The 18852-nt window shown below is 41.1% G+C and overlaps 1 protein-coding gene across 2 annotated transcripts in view; it reads left to right on the forward strand.

The window, feature by feature from the left end:
* The window catches only part of gucy1a2 (guanylate cyclase 1, soluble, alpha 2), a 58269-nt gene that overhangs the window by 15550 nt on the left and 23867 nt on the right, over window positions 1-18852 (forward strand). For both annotated transcript variants that reach the window (XM_024276796.2, XM_024276797.2), the window contains exons 4-5: window positions 1881-2773; window positions 18228-18440. In XM_024276796.2, coding sequence (XP_024132564.1) covers window positions 1881-2773; window positions 18228-18440 — 1106 coding nt within the window. The remainder of the gene's footprint in view (window positions 1-1880; window positions 2774-18227; window positions 18441-18852) is intronic.

The raw sequence follows: 18852 nt of genomic DNA on the forward strand, positions 1-18852 counted from the left end.
GAATTTTTTAGGTTTTTAAACATTGTTAATGTTTAAGAATGACTTTAGGACCAAAAGCAAGAATTTTATTCACTTAGATCAATATTAAAGGTTACCTAACATGTAACATTTAGAAAAATATGTAGTTTATATCAATCAAAAGTACAAATATTCCCTTCCTGTAACACCAAAGTTAGTATGATTGTGGTCATAAGTGCAGAATAATTCCACTAAAAGAAAAAACAAATCTTGCAAATATTGTATCAGTGTTTTATTTTGTCAAACTAAAACAGATTAAAAATGTATCTCAATCCCACCCCCTTCTTTTTAGTGTTAAATTACATATTTTTTTTAGCAAGCAACTGTCATAAAATTTTGTTTTTTGAAGCTAAATGTGAGAAAAAAAATCTCACATTTTGATCCACATGTAGACATTTTCAAAAGATGCACTATTTTTTTAAATTCTAATATTAAATGAAACAACATTTAATTTAGAAGACCCTCTCTGATAAAAATGTTGTTTTTAGTGTTTTTAACATGTTCTTTGAGCATTTGTCTCATGATGGAGGACATACAGTATGTATAGAAAATTAAGATTAAAACTTTCTGAGTTTTGCTTTACATAAATTGTTGCGATTTAGGTGCAAACAAAAAAAAGGCTGTTTCAAAAAGATCGTATTTGTGACATAAAAAAGAAGTGGATTCTAATGCATCTGCTTGCAGACTAATAGATCCATGTGTTTTTGTTCTCCTCATCTGAGCTGGTATCTGGATCAAAACTGTACAGTTCGATGGCTATAATATTGCTTGCCATTTTTTTCAGTAATGTTAGGTTGGCAGTAGTGAGGAGCTGTAAGCTAGCCCCTCTGCAGAAACTAGGTTCTAGAAAACTACACAGGTTTTTTTAAAATTTTGCTTAAAAACAGCATAATCATAATTAAAAGGTCCCAATGAACGAGTTTAAAATGAATCAAAAGGTGTTCGGAGTTGGACTTTAAACTTGAGTTTGGAAAATCCTGAAACTATGTGACAAACTTGTATTGATTATTAAAAATAGTATAGTCATTTAGGTTAAATACCATCGATATTAGCTAAAAAAAATCATTGACTATTGAACAAGTTTGGCTAAACCCTCCATTGAATTTCCCTTAATCTGGTATTCAGCTCAATCCAGTTTATTCATTACTCTTTAAGTTTTCTCTAAATTCCCAAAACACATTTTACTATTAAAATATGTGTAAAAGTGTAAAGCAATCTTCAATTAGAAACAAACAAATGCATAACTGAAGCAGATTTCCTATTTCTTTCTTCACATTCGTCCCTTCAAATTGAATCTCAGCTGCTTCCTGTCAGGTTTTGGCGTAAACTCGTTGTAGCGAGTCTCCACAGAGATCTTCTCCTGCTGGATCAGCATGAACATCTCCCACCGAGAGTCATGGAGAGCAATGAAAGTTCTGCCTAATGATTCTTTATTTACTGTGAATATCAAACGCATCCAGGCAGTGTCCCTGCCTTGCTTTTGGTCGTATTTAGAACAAATGTAAATTAAACATTTCATGTAATCCTTTAATCTGAATTTATGCCATAATTTATTGGTGTGCTTGTAACATGATAGTTACACAACATCATTAAAATTCATTGTTTTATTTTTAGTTTGAATGCTGACTTCCTGTAATAAATCTGTTTGAATTAAGATTGTATGCATGGGAACATAATAGAATGTAAATATAATTAGAGAGTATGGTATGTTCATTTAATATTTATTGGGCAGTTGTGTTAACAGTTGCAGGTGTGTGTCCTGTATGATTCAAATCCTCCATCTTTTTGTTTGATGCTAGTGTTTTGTTGGAATCTGTTTGATCCTGATGTTTGTGTTTTGTACCCTTCCCCCCTCTTGACAGGAGTTCCGTTCTGTGAGCTGCGAGAACATTTTGGAGAAGAGTTCTTTGGTCTCTGCTTCGAAGAAAACGAGCGTGTTCTCCGGGCCGTAGGCGGCAACCTTCAGGACTTTTTCAATGGATTTGATGCCATCTTAGAACACATCCGCACCTCCACGGGACGCCGCGCGTCGTCTGAGAGCCCCTCCTTCCAGTGCAAGGATCCACGTGAGGAGGAGAAGGGGAGGAGAAAACTGGACAAGGTCGGAAACCAGGGGAAGGTGTTACTTCTGCACTGTTTCAACCCCGCTCCCGTGGTTGGATTAGTCATGCCGGGTCTGATCAGAGCTGTTGCCAGGCGGATCTTTCATTCGGAGGTTGAGGTGGAAGAGGTGCCGCCTCTGACCCCTCTTTTGCCCAATGAAGGCACAGCACACACTGGATTTGATTCTACGACCCCCACGCCCACGGCGTCCCCCACTGCCTCGCCGTCCTCCTCACCGTCGCCTCCCTCCCTGTTTCCAACCACCGTCCCCACAGTTTGCCTTTCCTTCCAAATCCACGAGGTGTGCCCATCCTCTCTGTCCTCCAATCCCAGTTCCTCCTCCGTCAGCATAAAGCGCCCCCCTCTGTCGCTCTCCACCAACCCGAGTGACCTGCGAATCGGCCTGGCCACGTTTTGCCGCGCTTTCCCGTTTCACCTCGTCCTGGGGCCTCACATGGAGCTGCTGCAGCTGGGAGAAGGACTGAGGAGGCAGGCGCGCATTGAACCTCACCGCAGCTTCTGCTTTAGGGACTGCTTTGAGATCGTGTCACCCAAGATGGAGCCCTCCTTCCAGGGGATCCTCCTGAGGCTTGCATCCCCCTTTACCATCCGGACCAGGCCCGACAGCACGCAGACTGGCACTAAAGAAAAGGTAAAGCTGTCTCAACTGTCACTCATTGGCACCATTCTTGTTTTCCACCCATTATTTTGAATGCTTTGAGGGTTGATTTTTTTTCAAAGTGTTACTACAAAAACCTTTAGCAGTCCATGAAAAGGTAAAGATAATTGTGGTAGCCTGAAAATGTCCTTTACGGCATCTTTAAATCAACAGAAGTTCTCGTAGATGAAGGTCTGCAGGACTTTGAACCCCGTCAGATGTTTAAGCATAGGCCGAGGGTGTGGTACAAAGTTAGACCTTAACTGTACAAGTTCACATGTCTGCTAGTTTTCTTTACGTTTTTGGTAAACTTCAGTTCGCATTAGGTCAATCAAGAAAGTGTCAAATAAACCAGTGGAACAGAATGACATGTCTGTACCTGTAGCTGCTGGTTGTTCATAAGGGGAAAAGAATACCTGCTTCACATATTTCTATTTAAGCCTTAGTCACATGCACCTGCATGGGAATTGATCTGTACAAGTGCTGCAGGTTTTTGGGTAGTAAGGGTCTGTGGAGGGTCGTAGAGAGAGCACAGATGTGTCTTGCAGTCCCCTAAAGGGTGGTATGGCCACCTCAAGGAACCTTCACCGACACCTCAAAGGACATTATGAAAATAGAAGGTACCATTGTCGAGTGTGTGGCAAGTCTATTGTGAAGTATTTGTAAAGCTAATAATGGAAGTTGCCCGCACTTATGATCCATACGGCACACTGTACTCATCAGTAAGGTATGAGTACTAACCCCTCACTGACTGCACGGGATACGTACGTTCCCGTAGGACGCATGTGGGATGTCCTAACAAACTACAATTGGATTCTCCAATTTCCTAACTTCTACCAGTCAGGCTTCATTTAAGGAGAGCACACTTGTTTAAACAGTGCTCATGAGGCTTTGCTCAGTCTGCAGGATTAAAGAACTACAGTTTGTGCGACACACCTGCATATGCATTTTTATCCATGTCTGTGGCCCGGTACCCAGGGGGCCTCGGACTGTTACCAGTTTGCAATCTGCGGGTTGGGGACCCCCGATTTATAGGAACAGCAGGCATGTAAAAAAAACCGAGTTGGGGATACCCAAAATGTCAAAAAGTGGCATGGAGGGGGCCCAAAGCATAGAGAATCTGTTTGTGGTATAAGCATTCACTGCAACCTGTTGACAGCAGTATGCCTGTAATAAAAAATCTCTATGAATATTTTCTCTCCACGTGTTCACTGAGCAGTTTATGGCCTTGGTATTCACCTGCGTACCCTGAACCTTTTGACCTATTTCCCTCGCAGACAGGTGTATCTACCCATAAGGTCAGTTGGGAGTTGAGACTAGGGCTTTAAGAAGATTGCAGTTGCACCTGGTCATGTGTTTGAAACAGTCTCAAATGAAGCTCCTCATGAACACCAAGAGAAGATTTCAATCTGAAATGCTCCTACAGTTGATTGGAAATAGAGATACTGTATGGTGGCCTGAATGTTCAAAACAAGCAAAAGAAATGTTGGTTAAATGCACTCCAACTGAAGGAAAATAGTAGCTTGATTTAACAAGTTGACCATGTGCAGCATTTTGCTTGCCCATGTGTGCAAATTAAAAGTCTATTGATGCAAATATAAGAAAATAAATAAAAAAACTCATTGTGAAATTTTCAAAAATATGTTTTAGTTTTTTGCTTCTAATAGAGAAAGTTTAAGACTTCAGGTTGTGGTGAGGTGATATCAAATCTTACTATTAAAGGGATAAAGAAAACCTTTTATCGCTTAAATGTAGGCGGGCGCTGTTGAAGTTGAGCTTTCTTTTCATGGAAAATGTCCAAACTTGACGTCAAATCTGTTTCTAGGGTTTTATTGGGCTTAAACAGTTGTAGTTTTACTTGGAAAACGCTCTTTTATTATGTTCTTTTGCCTGCCAAGCCCCCGTTTGGAGGGATCGTAATGTTTGGTTGATGGCTTTCAGAATAAAAAGGATGAGAGGACCCATGAGCTCATTGGAGGTTACATTCATGTTGATGTTCCTTCTCTCCGTATCTTTAATCCTGGGAGGTTTTCTACGGGAGGAATGAGGCTTGACTCTGATGTTGGGAGCTTTTTCCTGATTGGAAGATTTCCACAGGATTTGGGTGACAGCAGCAAACACCGTGATGCTAAACAGAGCCGACAGCGGAGCTGGATCACTGCTCTGACTCAGTCTGTTTGAGGCTTAAAGTTGCACCGCATATTTTGAAACCTAATATAGCAGAAGACTGCTACTTATGTCAACATATTGAACAGTAGTGATGTTTTAGCATCGTGTGGAGCTTTCTCCAAAGTGGGATTGGTTTTGAGTTCTTCCTCACGACGCACGCTTGCTGCAAACAAGGTTGTTTTTCTTCCTGACAAAAGAGAAATCTTTCTGTGGTTAAAAAAAAAGTTTAAGACCTTGAAGAGGAAAGAGAAATTACATTTTGTACTTACTCAGAAACAAACAAACCAAATGAAAGATTTTCAGGTTTGAAAGAAGAAAAGATCTACAGGATCCAGCAAGCTTCACATAGCCTCATCTTTGACTTTATGTTGTCATTTTAATTTCAAGTTCTGTTCATTTGAATCCGAGAGCAGCTGCAGATGCGTGTGAACACACAGCATGGAGACAGAGCAAAGCTGCAGTTTGTTTTTGCTTTAGCTGAAGATGCAAAGAGTAAAATATCTGCACTCATGTACATCAGGTAGAATGTGTTTCCTGTAGGACAGCAAGGATTTAAAGCTTAAAAGTGGAAGTTTATTTAAGTTGAATAATTCTTGAAAAGGGATGTTTGGAAAAATTAAAGGTCAAGATATGTAAAAAAATACACTAAGTTGAAGATGAACAAAAGTAACTAAAGCTACGTTTCCTGGTTTGACCTGCCCTCACCGGCGAGCTCTCCAGGCTAACACTGTTAGTAATCTACAAATTGTTTTCTTCTTCTCTTTTCTTTTTTTTCCCCAAGTAGCTTCCCAATGCTGCATGGGGAGTTCGGAGGGGATAGATTGAAGTCCCTTGGAGGTGTTTTTATTTGTAGCTGATACTAAAAGGGATCTTGTGGAGGGGATTTTCAAGATGGTGGCCTCTATTCAAGGTGAAAGGTCAATTAAACTTTGGTTGTGGTTGTAGACTTAACCTAGTTGCATGTGTGTAAAATTTTGTAAAGATCACCTGACCAAAAGTTTTCATTTGCCAAATGTTGCTGTAATGTGAAAATTGCCAAATTTCTATTTTTGTCGCAAAATGGCCACCAAGTTGTAGGCCCTGTGGCCACTTTGAAAACTTCCTTTTTAAATGTGTGGTTGTGCGTGCTTGAAGTGAGAATAAATCAGAGGAATTCATCTTAAATAATCTAGAGATGAAAACAAATGTTGAATAAGAAAAAGAAGTATCAAGTTTTCCCTTATGCTGAGCCTTTTTCCACCTTTTTCCTCATATAACCTTGTGGTTTGGTCTCATGCTACATTCACACGGGCATGAGTGTGGGTTTCAAAAATGCGCTGAATGTTCATTTTTCTATGCACTTTTAGCATATGGTTAGTCGGTACCCGAGCTATGTTCACCACCATTCTTGGAAGAGGCTTGGTTTGAAATATTGAAGTGGTGCAATTCTTGTGAATCTTTCACAAATGTTTTGATATATGAAAGACTTGGTGTTATAAAATTCTGAACGGGCACAAAACGCAATTATTCATTTCTCCTTTGTGATCAATTTTCAAACAGTTAGCACTTCCATGAAATAAAAGGACAGCCATCCACACGTCATTATCGGATCAGTCCCTGATTGGTCAAAGCTCATCTGGTTTAACCTTCAGTGGCTGTGCATTTTGTATCTAAAGCCTGAAAAAAGACTTGTGCTATCCTATGCATGTTTGCATTAAAAGCGGGGTCATCTGGACCCACAGGACCCACAAGACAACGCACAGAACTTATTTTTTCTATGATTTTTAATCTTCACTGGAGTCAATGGCAGACATAAAATCCTGTCCACTTTTGTCATGGGAGGGATCGCACATCAATATAAGGGTGGGGTCATCTGGACCCCACAAGAGAGCACAAGGGTTAAAAACTTATGTAGCAACATGTGACCGCAACAGTTTTGATTGCAGAAGCCAGAAATGTACAGCATCTACGTGCATCTCCAAGCCCAGTGTGAACATAGCATCAAACTCTCACAGCTCTTGAATGTCCTCTGGGTTCCAGTCTACCCTTGGAATTGTACTTCACATTCATTGAATGAATATGAGAACTGGACAGAGTGACTCCTCCCTCGCCCGGCGTTTCAAACAGGAAGCATCCGCTGGCTCCACGAAACCAAAATCCTGTAGACTTCTATTGAGAAATAGACAGCTATTACTTAGTCTTTCAGAATAACCATTTTTGTACTGCTACCTTGTATTTAAATATGCTCTGATATTGCTATTTTTTTTTCATATGTTTTTTGCTGTGGAAACTATTTGAGTTATAAACTGATGCTTCAGTAAAAGTCTGTGGTGTCTGCTGGCCCCCATGTCCAATGTTCAAAACTTTTTATTGACAGATTCCAAGTAGCCCGCTTTCACGTGGCACGGTTGTGTCCTTTCAACAAGTTCATTCCTGATTGGGCAGAGTGGTTGCCATAGAAACAATGTCTCAGACAGACTCTGACCAATCCCTGCTCACTGATATTGTCTGGTTCCAACATGGCAGCATCCGTATTGTGAAAAAATGGTGACTGAACTGGCTTCACTTGGTTGGAGTCAGAAGTAATCCATTTTGGGTGACGTCACACTTTTGCACACATTGTAGCCTTAAGAAGGTAATTTGTGACTTTACCTGACTTAAACAGATTCAGGAAAGGACAGAAGGTCAGGAGGAGACTGGATGTAGTAACCGTAAAAACTTTTACCTTTGTGAGGCGATTAAAAACTCAACAATCAAATTGAAAAAGCGGCTTTGCCTCACTGCCGTCTTTTTCTCCTTTTTTACAAAGAGGAAAGGATGTGCCCGTGAAAGGGCAAGCAAGCGCAGCTCTTCTTCTCCTTCTCCTTTCTCTGAGAATCTGGTGTCACCTGGGTGGAGGAGCAGAAAAAAAGGAGACCCAGGAGAGGACGGTCTGACATTTTCACCAGAAAGGGCAGAGATAGATGGGCACCAGCCAAGGCAAAGAGGCCCCTCTCCCCCTTGCTGCACCGTGGGTGTGTGTTTGAGCGGTCTGACGTCGATTTTCAGTTTAACTTCTGTCCTCGCCGCCTGGGGGATATTTGCTCTGCAGAAGACATTCAAAGGCCTCCTGAAAAGGGCAAATTGCATCTCTCTGCTCCATGTGAACACAGGGGTGACCACACAGGGGAGAGTAAAGAGGTTGTACCGGCAAAAGCTCTCCTCAGCATCATGTTTTCCTCAAACAGACACTTTTCTGGATCTCCGGGCTTAACCTGAACGGAAACCTTCTCCATTCCTTTTGATAATCCAGCTTTCTGCACCGTCTGAGATATTCTTTTATTAAAAAAAACGTTTTTTATAAAACCCATGAATCACAGCACCTGCCTCCTCTGAGATGAGGGTTTTTTGTTCAAAATATCCACAAGTTCCCAGACTCTTCAGGTCAAAAGTCAATATTCATCTTCAGATGAGTCAGTGGAACTGTAAGTGAACAGTCGTGAGATGTTATCAGAAGACCAGCAGCAGCTTTTTTAGCCCATTTTTAGCAGCAGTTCACAGCCAATCGCAACTCCTACACCCGTCTGTGACGTCAGCAGCTCCAACCAAATAAATCTGAGATCATCAGATCGAATGCTCCCTCTGGAAACCAACCGGCCGGTGAAGGTTTCTGATCTAGATTTGTTGGTGTGAACGCCACCAGTGCACCTGTTCATCCCAGAACAAAGAAAACCTGGACATTCGCAGCACCTTTGATCTGAGGCGGATAAATCACAGCTTTGGCGGTTTGTTTGTTCAAGGGAGGAGGCTTTGAAAAATCACTGTCCTCTCGCTCTACTATTAATACCTTCACAAAGAGCAGCCAGACAACTTAGACCAGAGGGGGAGGTGAAGGCGGCGCTCCAGAGGGAAATATTACTAATGAATGACTGTTAAAAGCAGAATAAATAAATGAATGTGAGATATTTGTGACCCTCTTATTTTGGTTTAAATAAGATTTTTAGATTTTAATCAGCCTAAATGAGAGAAATTTATAAAACTTATAAATTCTAACAATGTCAGTTTTGCATGAGTAGCAGCCTCCAAGTGAACTTTTCCCCTTCCACACAAATAAAACATGTTTGTGGTGTAGTGTAAGTTTTACCAGAGTATTGCACATTCAATTTGGTTGAGATAATGCAGCATTGTGTGTGTGTGTTTGTGCAGGACTGATTTATTGTCTCCTCTGCTTTTAACTGCTTGGTCGTGGAAATAAAAGTCCGTTAACATGCAAAAGTCTTCCCACAAAACAAAATCCATTAGAGGTCTGCTTCACTTCCCTCTTCCCCTCCGCTATCTCCCTTTTTGTCTCTCTTTTCTGGGGTTTTCAAGCGCAGTGTGTCTCATTTTCTCCGTGTCTCTGTGTAGGTTATTCTTTTTTTGTTCCCTGGCCTCACTCTTTGTTCTTCTTTTTGCATCTATTCCTATCTCCAGGCCTTTCAGCAGTTCTTTCTCCGTCTTATCTCTCTGTAGCTCTCTGTTGCCTATGGCGATAGCAACCTGAATCTTCTCAATTTGTTTCTCTTCTAAGTTAAAAGGTGAATTGTAAACTAAAAAAAAAGGTTTTCTTTGTGGAGAAAGAATCCAATATATAAATATGTTTTATGCTTTTTATTTTGACATTTTTTACATTCTGCATACATAAAGCCATGACTGTAATGTTGATGCACATCTGTAACGAGTTGCACAAATATTACATTGCGAAAGTCCTTGAACATGGCAACAAAATAGAGCTTCAGTGCACACTGCACTGCAACACACTTGTTTGTCATTTTGTTACAAAGGTTTGTATACTTTTTTATTTTTAAAAAAAGCCCTTAAATCTTCCATTTTTAAGTGTTAACAGCTTTTTTGTTCCATTGTGTGCTTCAAAACACCCCTTTTAGGACACAGCCCATCACAAATACACACTTAGTGGCAGACAACCACACAGATGCATGGTGCAAACACAACACAACTGAAATTCCAGGATTCCTTGCTGCCTGACTTCCCTGCAGAGTGTGAGAAATCAATGGGGAGTTGTGTGGATTTGCATTCATAGAGAGGTGCTGATGGATAAAGGCATTCTAGCGTGACGGTGAAGCAGAGCAGCTCTGTTTGAACGGTGTAACAACCACAGCTGTGATAAAGTAACTTCATTTTGAAACATCGTTCTGGGACACACACTCTGCCGCCGCCACACAGTAAGGCACACCTGGTTTAAACCCAGTGGGGATTCATCTGTGTGCAGTCGGTGTGTTTACCAAAGAGTGTAAATGTTCTACGAGAACTTCAGCTTCCTTTTAAACCCCCAAAACACACAGGTTTGAATGATGGGGACGCTAAGTTACCTTGGCAGGAGAAGAGCGGCGAGGCTATGGGTGGTTGTTTCTTCTAATGTGGCCCTTTGGCGAGATTTTGACCTCTCTACTGGTTCTTGACTGATGACTGCTGGGAGAGACTTCAGCCAAAGTCCCAAAGCTGCAAAAATGATTAGTTTATTTCCTTTGATTTCACTCAATGCTGGCTTAAAGTGAAAACACAATTTGGATTGGAATAAACTTCATAATTGCAACTGAGAGGAAAAAAAAAACTGACGACTGCCGTTCAGCTCGACACTAAAGCTCAAATATGAGCAAAAATGAGCAATTATAATATAATCTGACTCATTTCCAATCTGTGTTACAGACCATCTATATATCCAGCCAGCCATCCATTTATGTTGGAAACCTTAAAAAGCTAATTTACATATAAAGTTGATAATTGAGATCCCAATATTTATCCCTGTGGGACACCACAAAAAATACTCAACCACTGGAAACAAGCACTCTTTTCTTTTACAAACTACTTTCTGTTCAAACTCTCAAATTAATATCCATCCGTCCTCCCTCCAAGCTCACAGAATTCCTCTTCCAATTTAAGGGTTGCTGGAGCCTATCCCAGCCACTGCTGAGTGAAGATGGGGCTCACCCTATACAGGTGGCAGTTTCTTTAAGTTGTTGTAATTCGTCTTCATCACAAAAACATCTGTGTCATCAGAGATAGAAAACTAGCTGTAGTTTGTTGGATTACTTAACTAGATATTTTACATATAAACAACTGAGGTCCCAGTATTGACCCCTGTGGGACACCACAAAAATATTCAACAATTAGGAAAAGGGGGTACCTATCATCACAAACAGCTTTCTGAGTAAACTGTCAAATGAATATCCAGTTTCTCCAGTTTATACTTTTCTTGTTTTTTTGTTGATGGTGTAAATAATGAAGCTAAAAACACATAATAAACAAACGAAACAATTGAATGAGTAACTTTAAAAATAAAACAATTCCATGAAGAACATTTTAAAAATATGTTTGCTTGTTCAAAGAAGCAAAACAAAGAGCCAACATTTGAGTAATAAAAAGTTCATTCTGTTGTAAAGAAATACTTAGATCCTCCTAAAGAACCCAAAGCATCACCCTAAAGGCTTCTCCTTTGTCACCTGGGGTTCACCTGTGTTGACATACTGTGTTCCTTTTGCCTTCTGTGCTCACAGTTCACTTACCTTCTCCTTCAGTGCCGTAATGACAGAGATGCAGGCAGAAACAGAAGAGCATGCCGAGTTTAACAGGGGTGCACAACTAGGCCAACGCGAGTGCCTCCAGGGATGCATGGATGCGTGTGTCCACGAGTGTGCACGTTTGTTCTGCGGTAATCCAGAAAATTGGAGTGAGAGTCAAACGCAGACAGACATGCGGAATGAGGAGGCAGGAATATACTTTCTAAAGTGGAGGGAAGCAATGTAAAGCAGCTGTTACGCAGAGAAGTGGTGACAGAAAAGCAAAAGCAGCACATTAGTGGAAGGAAAACAAGCCTGGGAGCGTTTGCTCACAGCACTTTTTATGCACACCTTTTGGATTTCCTTGACAATAGAGGTTTTTTGTTAACCACACCCACATTTCTAGCATGTTCATGTTATATTCATATAGTTTGGTTCAGCTTGAGCTAGGAATTCATGTATTACATTGTTGCAATATTCCCCAAAAAATGTGCAAACAAGAGGGACACACCACTTTGCAAGCTCACCATGGTAATGCTGTTGAAAACCTACACAATTTAAAACATTAAAACAAAAGCTTTTCCCATGTAGCTTCCAAGTGATGGTCAAGGAGTTTGAAGGTGATACATTAAAAGTTTAGAGAGAAGTGAGAGAAGAAAAGGTTAAATCAAGATGGTCAAAGGTCAACTAAACTTAAATTGTTTGTAGATCTAACAATGTGTAGGAAATTTTGTGAAGATTGCTCAAACAATTTCTTTTCCCCATATTGTGGGAAAATGTAAAAATTGCCAAATTGTATACATTGCTGGAAAATAGCCTCCAAGCTGTTCATTGGCCATCCCATGATACAGGGTGTTACATAGGAAAAATGAACATTCTATATTAAACAAGTTTTTATTTTATCGCAGCTGTTGTGTCTTCATCGGTAGCCCTACGTCTTGGACGTAGTTGATCTGCAATAGTTCCAGTTTTCTGAAATTTGCAAATAAGCTTTGTCACAGTGTTGTGTGTGTGTGATGCTCATTTCATGTTTTCTGTTAAAATTTTATGCAACTATGTGACTCCTTCCTGATCCAGCCATCAGTATAATTTCAATTCATTGCTCTTTGGTCTAATGCGTCATCTAGGTTAGGGTATCTGAAATATAAAAAAATATAAACATTATACATTCTCCTTTGTATGGAAACTTATGGCCCACTTTGTAGTCTTAAAACATCAATTTCCCATATACGTGCTTTGGTTTTGTTTGTGGATTGTAAGATACATTTTAGGCCCATAAGAGATTTTGGCCCCATTCTGTTTTTTGACAGCTTTGCCCGCTGTGATGTCATCATTTATGAGTATGTGGCAGGGTTAAATTCTTGTTCAAACGTGCAGTAATAATAGATTTTTCCTTCTTAAACATTTAAACAGGAATCAGGACGAATAGTGAAAGTATTTTTCAATAAACGCATTCAGATCAGGCTTGATGTGGTCATGTTGACTGAAGCTTGCAGTGGAGTTTTCAGTCATGCCTTTGTGCACACAGACCAGAGAACAACACTCAGCCTGGTTGGAAACAGGAGAGCTTGCCCCATTATTGGCTAACATCCTATTATCAGAACAATAACAGTAATTGGATTGTCTTGCTTATCGGCCAGTAATGTATTGGCAACCTTTAAATCATGCCTCCATAATTAAATGTACACATCCTGTAAATGCAGGGCGGTCTGATTCCTGAAGCTGTTTGGTTTGTCGATCCCTCAGAAAGGAGTTATTGTCCTTCTGACACTGCAGATGTAAATAAATAAAGCTGTGATCTGAAACCAGGAGGCGTTTTGCTCAATTAGAATCAAATGAAATAATGTTTGTGTGCAGAAGTCAAGTCATCATCTGATTTATAAACTCATTTTTACAGACTAGTTGACGTTTGCTTGTTTGCAGATATGAGAAGTCGACGTTGAGGCAGATGATACTATTGCAAAAGCAGCATAAGGGCACATTTTTCATTCTGTGTTTGTCCCTGGTTTTTTTTCCACAGTCTCCATGGAGATAGCTGTTAGCATGTCAAGCGTGTGGGCCTTCCCAGTCGGTCAGACACAACCGCACTAAACAGCAGATTACACCGCCACTTGTTCCTGTGCCCGACAAGTCAAGTCTAAAAGAGAAAAACACATCCGAACATGAAAGCTGGTCTTTAAATCGAGGTAAATGCAGCTTCATGGAGAAGACGTGATTGTTGTGGTTGTGGAACAACTGAGGACAGATTCTTTAGCCTGTAGACCCATCATTTAACTAGAGGTTTAGGGCAGTTTTAATGGTGGTAGATAGATTTATTTCAGCAATTGTTTTTATATAACTCTTGGGGTTTGTGACAGTTCTCATTTGGTTTAAGATTTGGTCTTTGATTGAGCAATTGCTACATGTTTTGTCAGGGATGGACCCAAAAGGAGTGAAAACAAGAGGATCAGCTGTAGCAAAAACATAACTGAGGACAAAGCATGAAACTAAAGCCTTGGGCACATTTACTCGTATGGGTCAACCCCTGTACATTCTAGTTGTTAGTAAGGTCAGGCATTATTTCCCCATATGTGTTATTTAAACACCTACTCCAATGAAAATTGTGTTTTTAATATGTTATGAAGCATGGAAGACATGTATAAAATAATTTAAGTTTAAAACTACTTTTTGAGTATTTCTTTATTTAAATCATGATGGATCAGGAGTAGATAAATATTACAGTTCGGAAGCGTATTTGTTTTCCTTGTCTGAGCTGCCATCTGGCTCAAAACTGTACGGCTGGATAGATCTGATATTGCTCGTTGTTTTGTTTTTTTTTAAGCTACGCTAATGCTAGCTTAAGCCTGTAAGGTGCTATAAGGTAGCAGGAGAGAGTGTAAACGAGTTGTGACTAACTGCGAGCTCAGACTGTATCCAGTCTGGCTCTGGGCGCCGGAGCGGTCTAGCTACGGCAGATGACTCACATTGGCTACGGATGGCTGCGGTCCTGCTGCAGCCACAGGCTCTGCTGCCAACTTTGCAAGACTCTGAACTCATATAGGTTCACATGATATCCTGGCATTTATACAGGAAGTACTAGAGAACAAACCCTCACTCCGCCGGGATTTTTAATTATATTCACAGCATTTTTTTCTGTGTGACTCTTATTTATTGAATGAGAACTATTATTAGTACTTTTGTCTTATATAGGCTTCACGTATTATGTAACAAGTAGGGGAGAACAGGGTTGGTTGTCACAATGATGTAATGTTTACAACACGGTGAAAACAGTGAGTACAGCGGAAAATAGGTTTTGTTGTGAAAAATGTACTGGATCCACTTTACACTCGCTCGCATGATTTCCGGTTTAGGTCATCAATAGCCCCAACTTCACAAAAAAATGCTTCGGCTCGGCTCTGGCATCTGGCAAAATGTGAACCCAACAAAAAAGCCAGACCAGACTGGATTCAGTGTGAGTCCTTGTCAAGTTACATAAAGACTCCGGCGTCCTCACCGGAGCCAGACCGGATGCAGTGTGAGCCCGGGGTAAGGTTTAATGTAAAAAGGCACCCACTGTGTCTGAATGATGGCTTTACATTTGTCTTACGTACATTTTAGCGCCTTGTTTGACTGCTGTCATTTTAAGTCGCCTTATAAATAACTAATAAAAATGAACTTGAACTTGAACTTGTTTGTCTAAAAACACAGATCTTGCAAAGGTTCTGTTGCTTTAGAACAAACACATTTCATACATGTCTTACACTCATCTCCACTTTGATCGCTTAGAGAGACATGTTGACGGTGGTCCTGTGATTGGTCAGACTTAATTATATTTTTGTTTTCGCTCTGAGAAGTTTTTGACAATTACTGGACTCACTTCTGGACGGACTTTTTCCTCTCTGTACTGATGACATACACAAAGTTTGGACGTTGACCTGCAGGCAAGATGAATTGAGGTGCAGCAATAAAAAAACATTTCTATGGTTGGTGCTGATGTTCCTGACTTTCTGATGCTGGAGGATCTGGAGATGAACTGAACACTGATTCTTATTATAGTATTTGATGGATGTTATTTTTTTGGCTCAGATTGGGTTAAATCTGTGCTGTTGCGGTGTGATATGTCTATTATTTTTTAAATTAAAAAGTTCCTTCTTTCTGGTAAAGGTAGGCCTCTAGAGCCTTCATGTTAAGTGCCTAATTCTGGATTGTTGAAACCAATAAAACAATGAAATTCAATAAATAAGATTGCATCTTTGATGGGATGATTCATCAATAGTTGGGTTTCTGTCAAATGGACATGTCTTGACCTGAGAGTTTTAGCAGACCGCACATGTGTAGATACGCCGCATGCGACTCGTTATTTTGGAATAACAGACAATCGGAGGCAGCATGCGCGTCTTTCTTTGGGAAGCGTACAGGGAAATACTGTGCGTGTGCAGATGTAGACTGTATGTATTATGCAGACATAGGAGAGAATGTGCTATAAATAAAACAGGGCTGCAATGTGCTCACCGGCGGAATAATCTTTCTGACACTATGGAGAAAGGGAGAGAAAGGCGGGGATGGAGGAGTTGGAGGGGGAACGCACACAGGGAGTGAAGAGCAGGATTAAAAACAGATAATGATGCAGAAAGAAGCAAAACCAGATACTAAAACTGGGTAAGGAAACGGACTAAGTAGGAGAAATAAAGCCGAGGCGCTGTAGCGATGGCAGTCAGTGTGACGTTGAAAGGCCTTTAATGTCTTTCCTCTCACACCCTTCTGCAGGCTTGTGTGTTTGTTTCAGTCTTTCTTCTCCGCTTTGAACAGGGAGGCTTGTTTTGCTTGTCCTCCTCACACCTGCACTGAGAACATTTAACAGGATCTGCACATACCTTTCATCTCGGCGCCCCAGAACAGAATGTGAAGCAGCACGCCAAACAAATCCTACTGATGTTTTCCAGATACTGTCAGCGGTATCACCACAGAGCCTCACCAATCTCCCTGCCTCCTTCCTACATCTTTTGGGATGATTTAAGTGACAAATTAAATGAACGGAACGCGCCCGACATGCCGCAGGAAGGCAGCTCTGGACATAACTCTTTCTTCTATCTAATTCATGGTTACCATGGATGTGGCTTCTGCTCGTTTCAGAGATTTCTAGAAAAACTAACTTGAGTTTTGTGGTAACAGAACTGCCTTTCATGTTTTTTTTCTTGGAGAACACATATTGACCACATACTGTCTAAAGCCTTAGTCCCAACTACCCTTATGGGTAAATATGGGCTGTCTGTGGGCACAAAATGGGCAAACCTGTAAGTGGCAAGCAAGAAATTTTAAGATCATTGTCCACTTAGTGAGTCCCTAGAGAGAAAAATGTTCATGCAGATTGTTTTATGGGTATGCTGCAGACGACAGGTCGTAATGAACACCTAAAAATCCTGATCCAACTATATTTTTTTCTATTTAAAAAGCATTCCCACTGATCTTTTAATTATGATTATGCTGTCTTTGACTAAAATAATAAAGGCTGTGTCATTTTTTTAAGACCTATTTTCTGTGGCACAAGGGCTAATTAGAAATTCACATCTGGGTTTTAGGCGGAACTACTGGCAAGAAAGTCAGCTCTGTTAATTTCCCATCAGCCCTTTGTTTACAATTTCACCCACAAATTTTTAATAAGATAAGACAATAAACGTTATTAATCCCAAGAGAAACTGGTGGTAGAGCAACACATCTAAAGACAAGTTGCCCAGAGGTGGGCAGCAGCCGCTCAGGTCAGGCAGCGCCAATCACCCAGAAAAGACACATGAGGTAGGAATGGATATGATGTCAAAAATCAAGCATCTTCGACCCGTGTCGTAGTAGAAACGGCATAGACTGATGTACAAGCAAAAAAATACATCATCATTTAATTCACAAAGACAAAATTTCCACACAGACAGCGCTCCCATGCCAGGCTAGGCCTTTTTAGCAGCCTTGCGTTATTGCACAGAGCATCACGACACAGCCTGAGGGAGCAGCAAGAGTTCACCAACCAGGGAAAAGGTCGTGGAGAGGGTAGGAATGTGGGTTTCCATGACACCCAGTTTTGCATATCGCATTTTCAGTGGATTTGTTTTGGTTCGGCCCGGGAGAGTGCCCTTGGCCTGGGATAGTTTTGAATCTCAGACAAGGAAGATGAAGATGTTAATGGATCTATTTGCCTGCACGTGGATGCATCAGAACTGTAGCGGAGCAGAGAGACTTTGGCACATATTTTTCTTCTTTTTTTGACCCCGCCTCCATTCTTGCTGACTCTGCAAAGAACCACCAGAAATGAGGAAATTAGACAATCCGTGTGTTGTTTGTGGGGACATCCAACGGGCCTTACCATACCGCACATGACAATGGTACGTTCCAATGGTACGTCCCTTGAGGTAGTTGTACAAGCCTCAAGGGAACTGCAAGACACACCCGAGCTCCCCTGAGGATGTGGCTGCTCCTCTCTCCATGAGCCCGCAGAACCGGTAGCACCCATATGGGTCAACCTCCCGTTCAGGATAATGTGACTAAGGCCTGAGTGCTCCACTCACCGGGAATCCTTAAAACTATATTTTTCAAATACTCATGTTTTCATTGACACATGTGGAAAACTTCCATCCATCTTTAGCTGCTTAAACAGGTCATGGGAGCAACAGTCAATAATCAGGTCAATAATGAGCATCAGCTACTCCGCTTCACTGGTTATTGTTTCGCTGAACGCTGTAGCATGTCCGGGCTAGCATGTCAGCTCGGAGTAACCTGCAGCTTTTCTTCTCCGGCAGGTGATGGAGCTGAAGGGTCAGATGATCCACGTGCCAGAGTCCTGCTCGCTGATGTTTCTGGGCTCGCCGCGGGTTGATAAACTGGAGGAGCTGATGGGCAGGGGCCTCCACTTGTCGGACATCCCCATCCACGACGCCACGAGGGACGTGATCCTAGTGGGGGAGCAGGCCAAGGCGCAGGACGGCCTGAAGAAGAGGATGGACAAACTGAAGGTAATGCTCACCTTGCTAAATTCATTCATTACAGAGACCTCCTGACATAAATACAAAACAAAAAGCATGAGACCTAAAAAACTTTAAGTTAAAGAACATTAAAGCACGAGTCTGTTGCTACATGGGGCAAATGAATAAACAGAAACACACAAACAAAGACACGCTCGGTTGTAAACAAACGTTTACTTGGTATTAAAATTTAATGAGTGACACAGATTGCTCAGATGATTCCTTTGAATAAAAAAAGCTGCTTAGTTGCTTTGTTCTATATATTGTGTTGCAAAAAGTGGCTGGATAGCTCAGCTTGTTGAGTGTGGAACTGGCATGGAGGAAATCAGCGCTCCCAGGATTCCCAGGGTTTACCCAATGTGGGTCCTTAGGCAAGACCCTTTATATCACTATGTAAAGCTAA

Source organism: Oryzias melastigma, linkage group LG13 (genome assembly GCF_002922805.2).
Source record: "Oryzias melastigma strain HK-1 linkage group LG13, ASM292280v2, whole genome shotgun sequence".
Taxonomy (NCBI): Eukaryota; Metazoa; Chordata; class Actinopteri; order Beloniformes; family Adrianichthyidae; genus Oryzias; species Oryzias melastigma.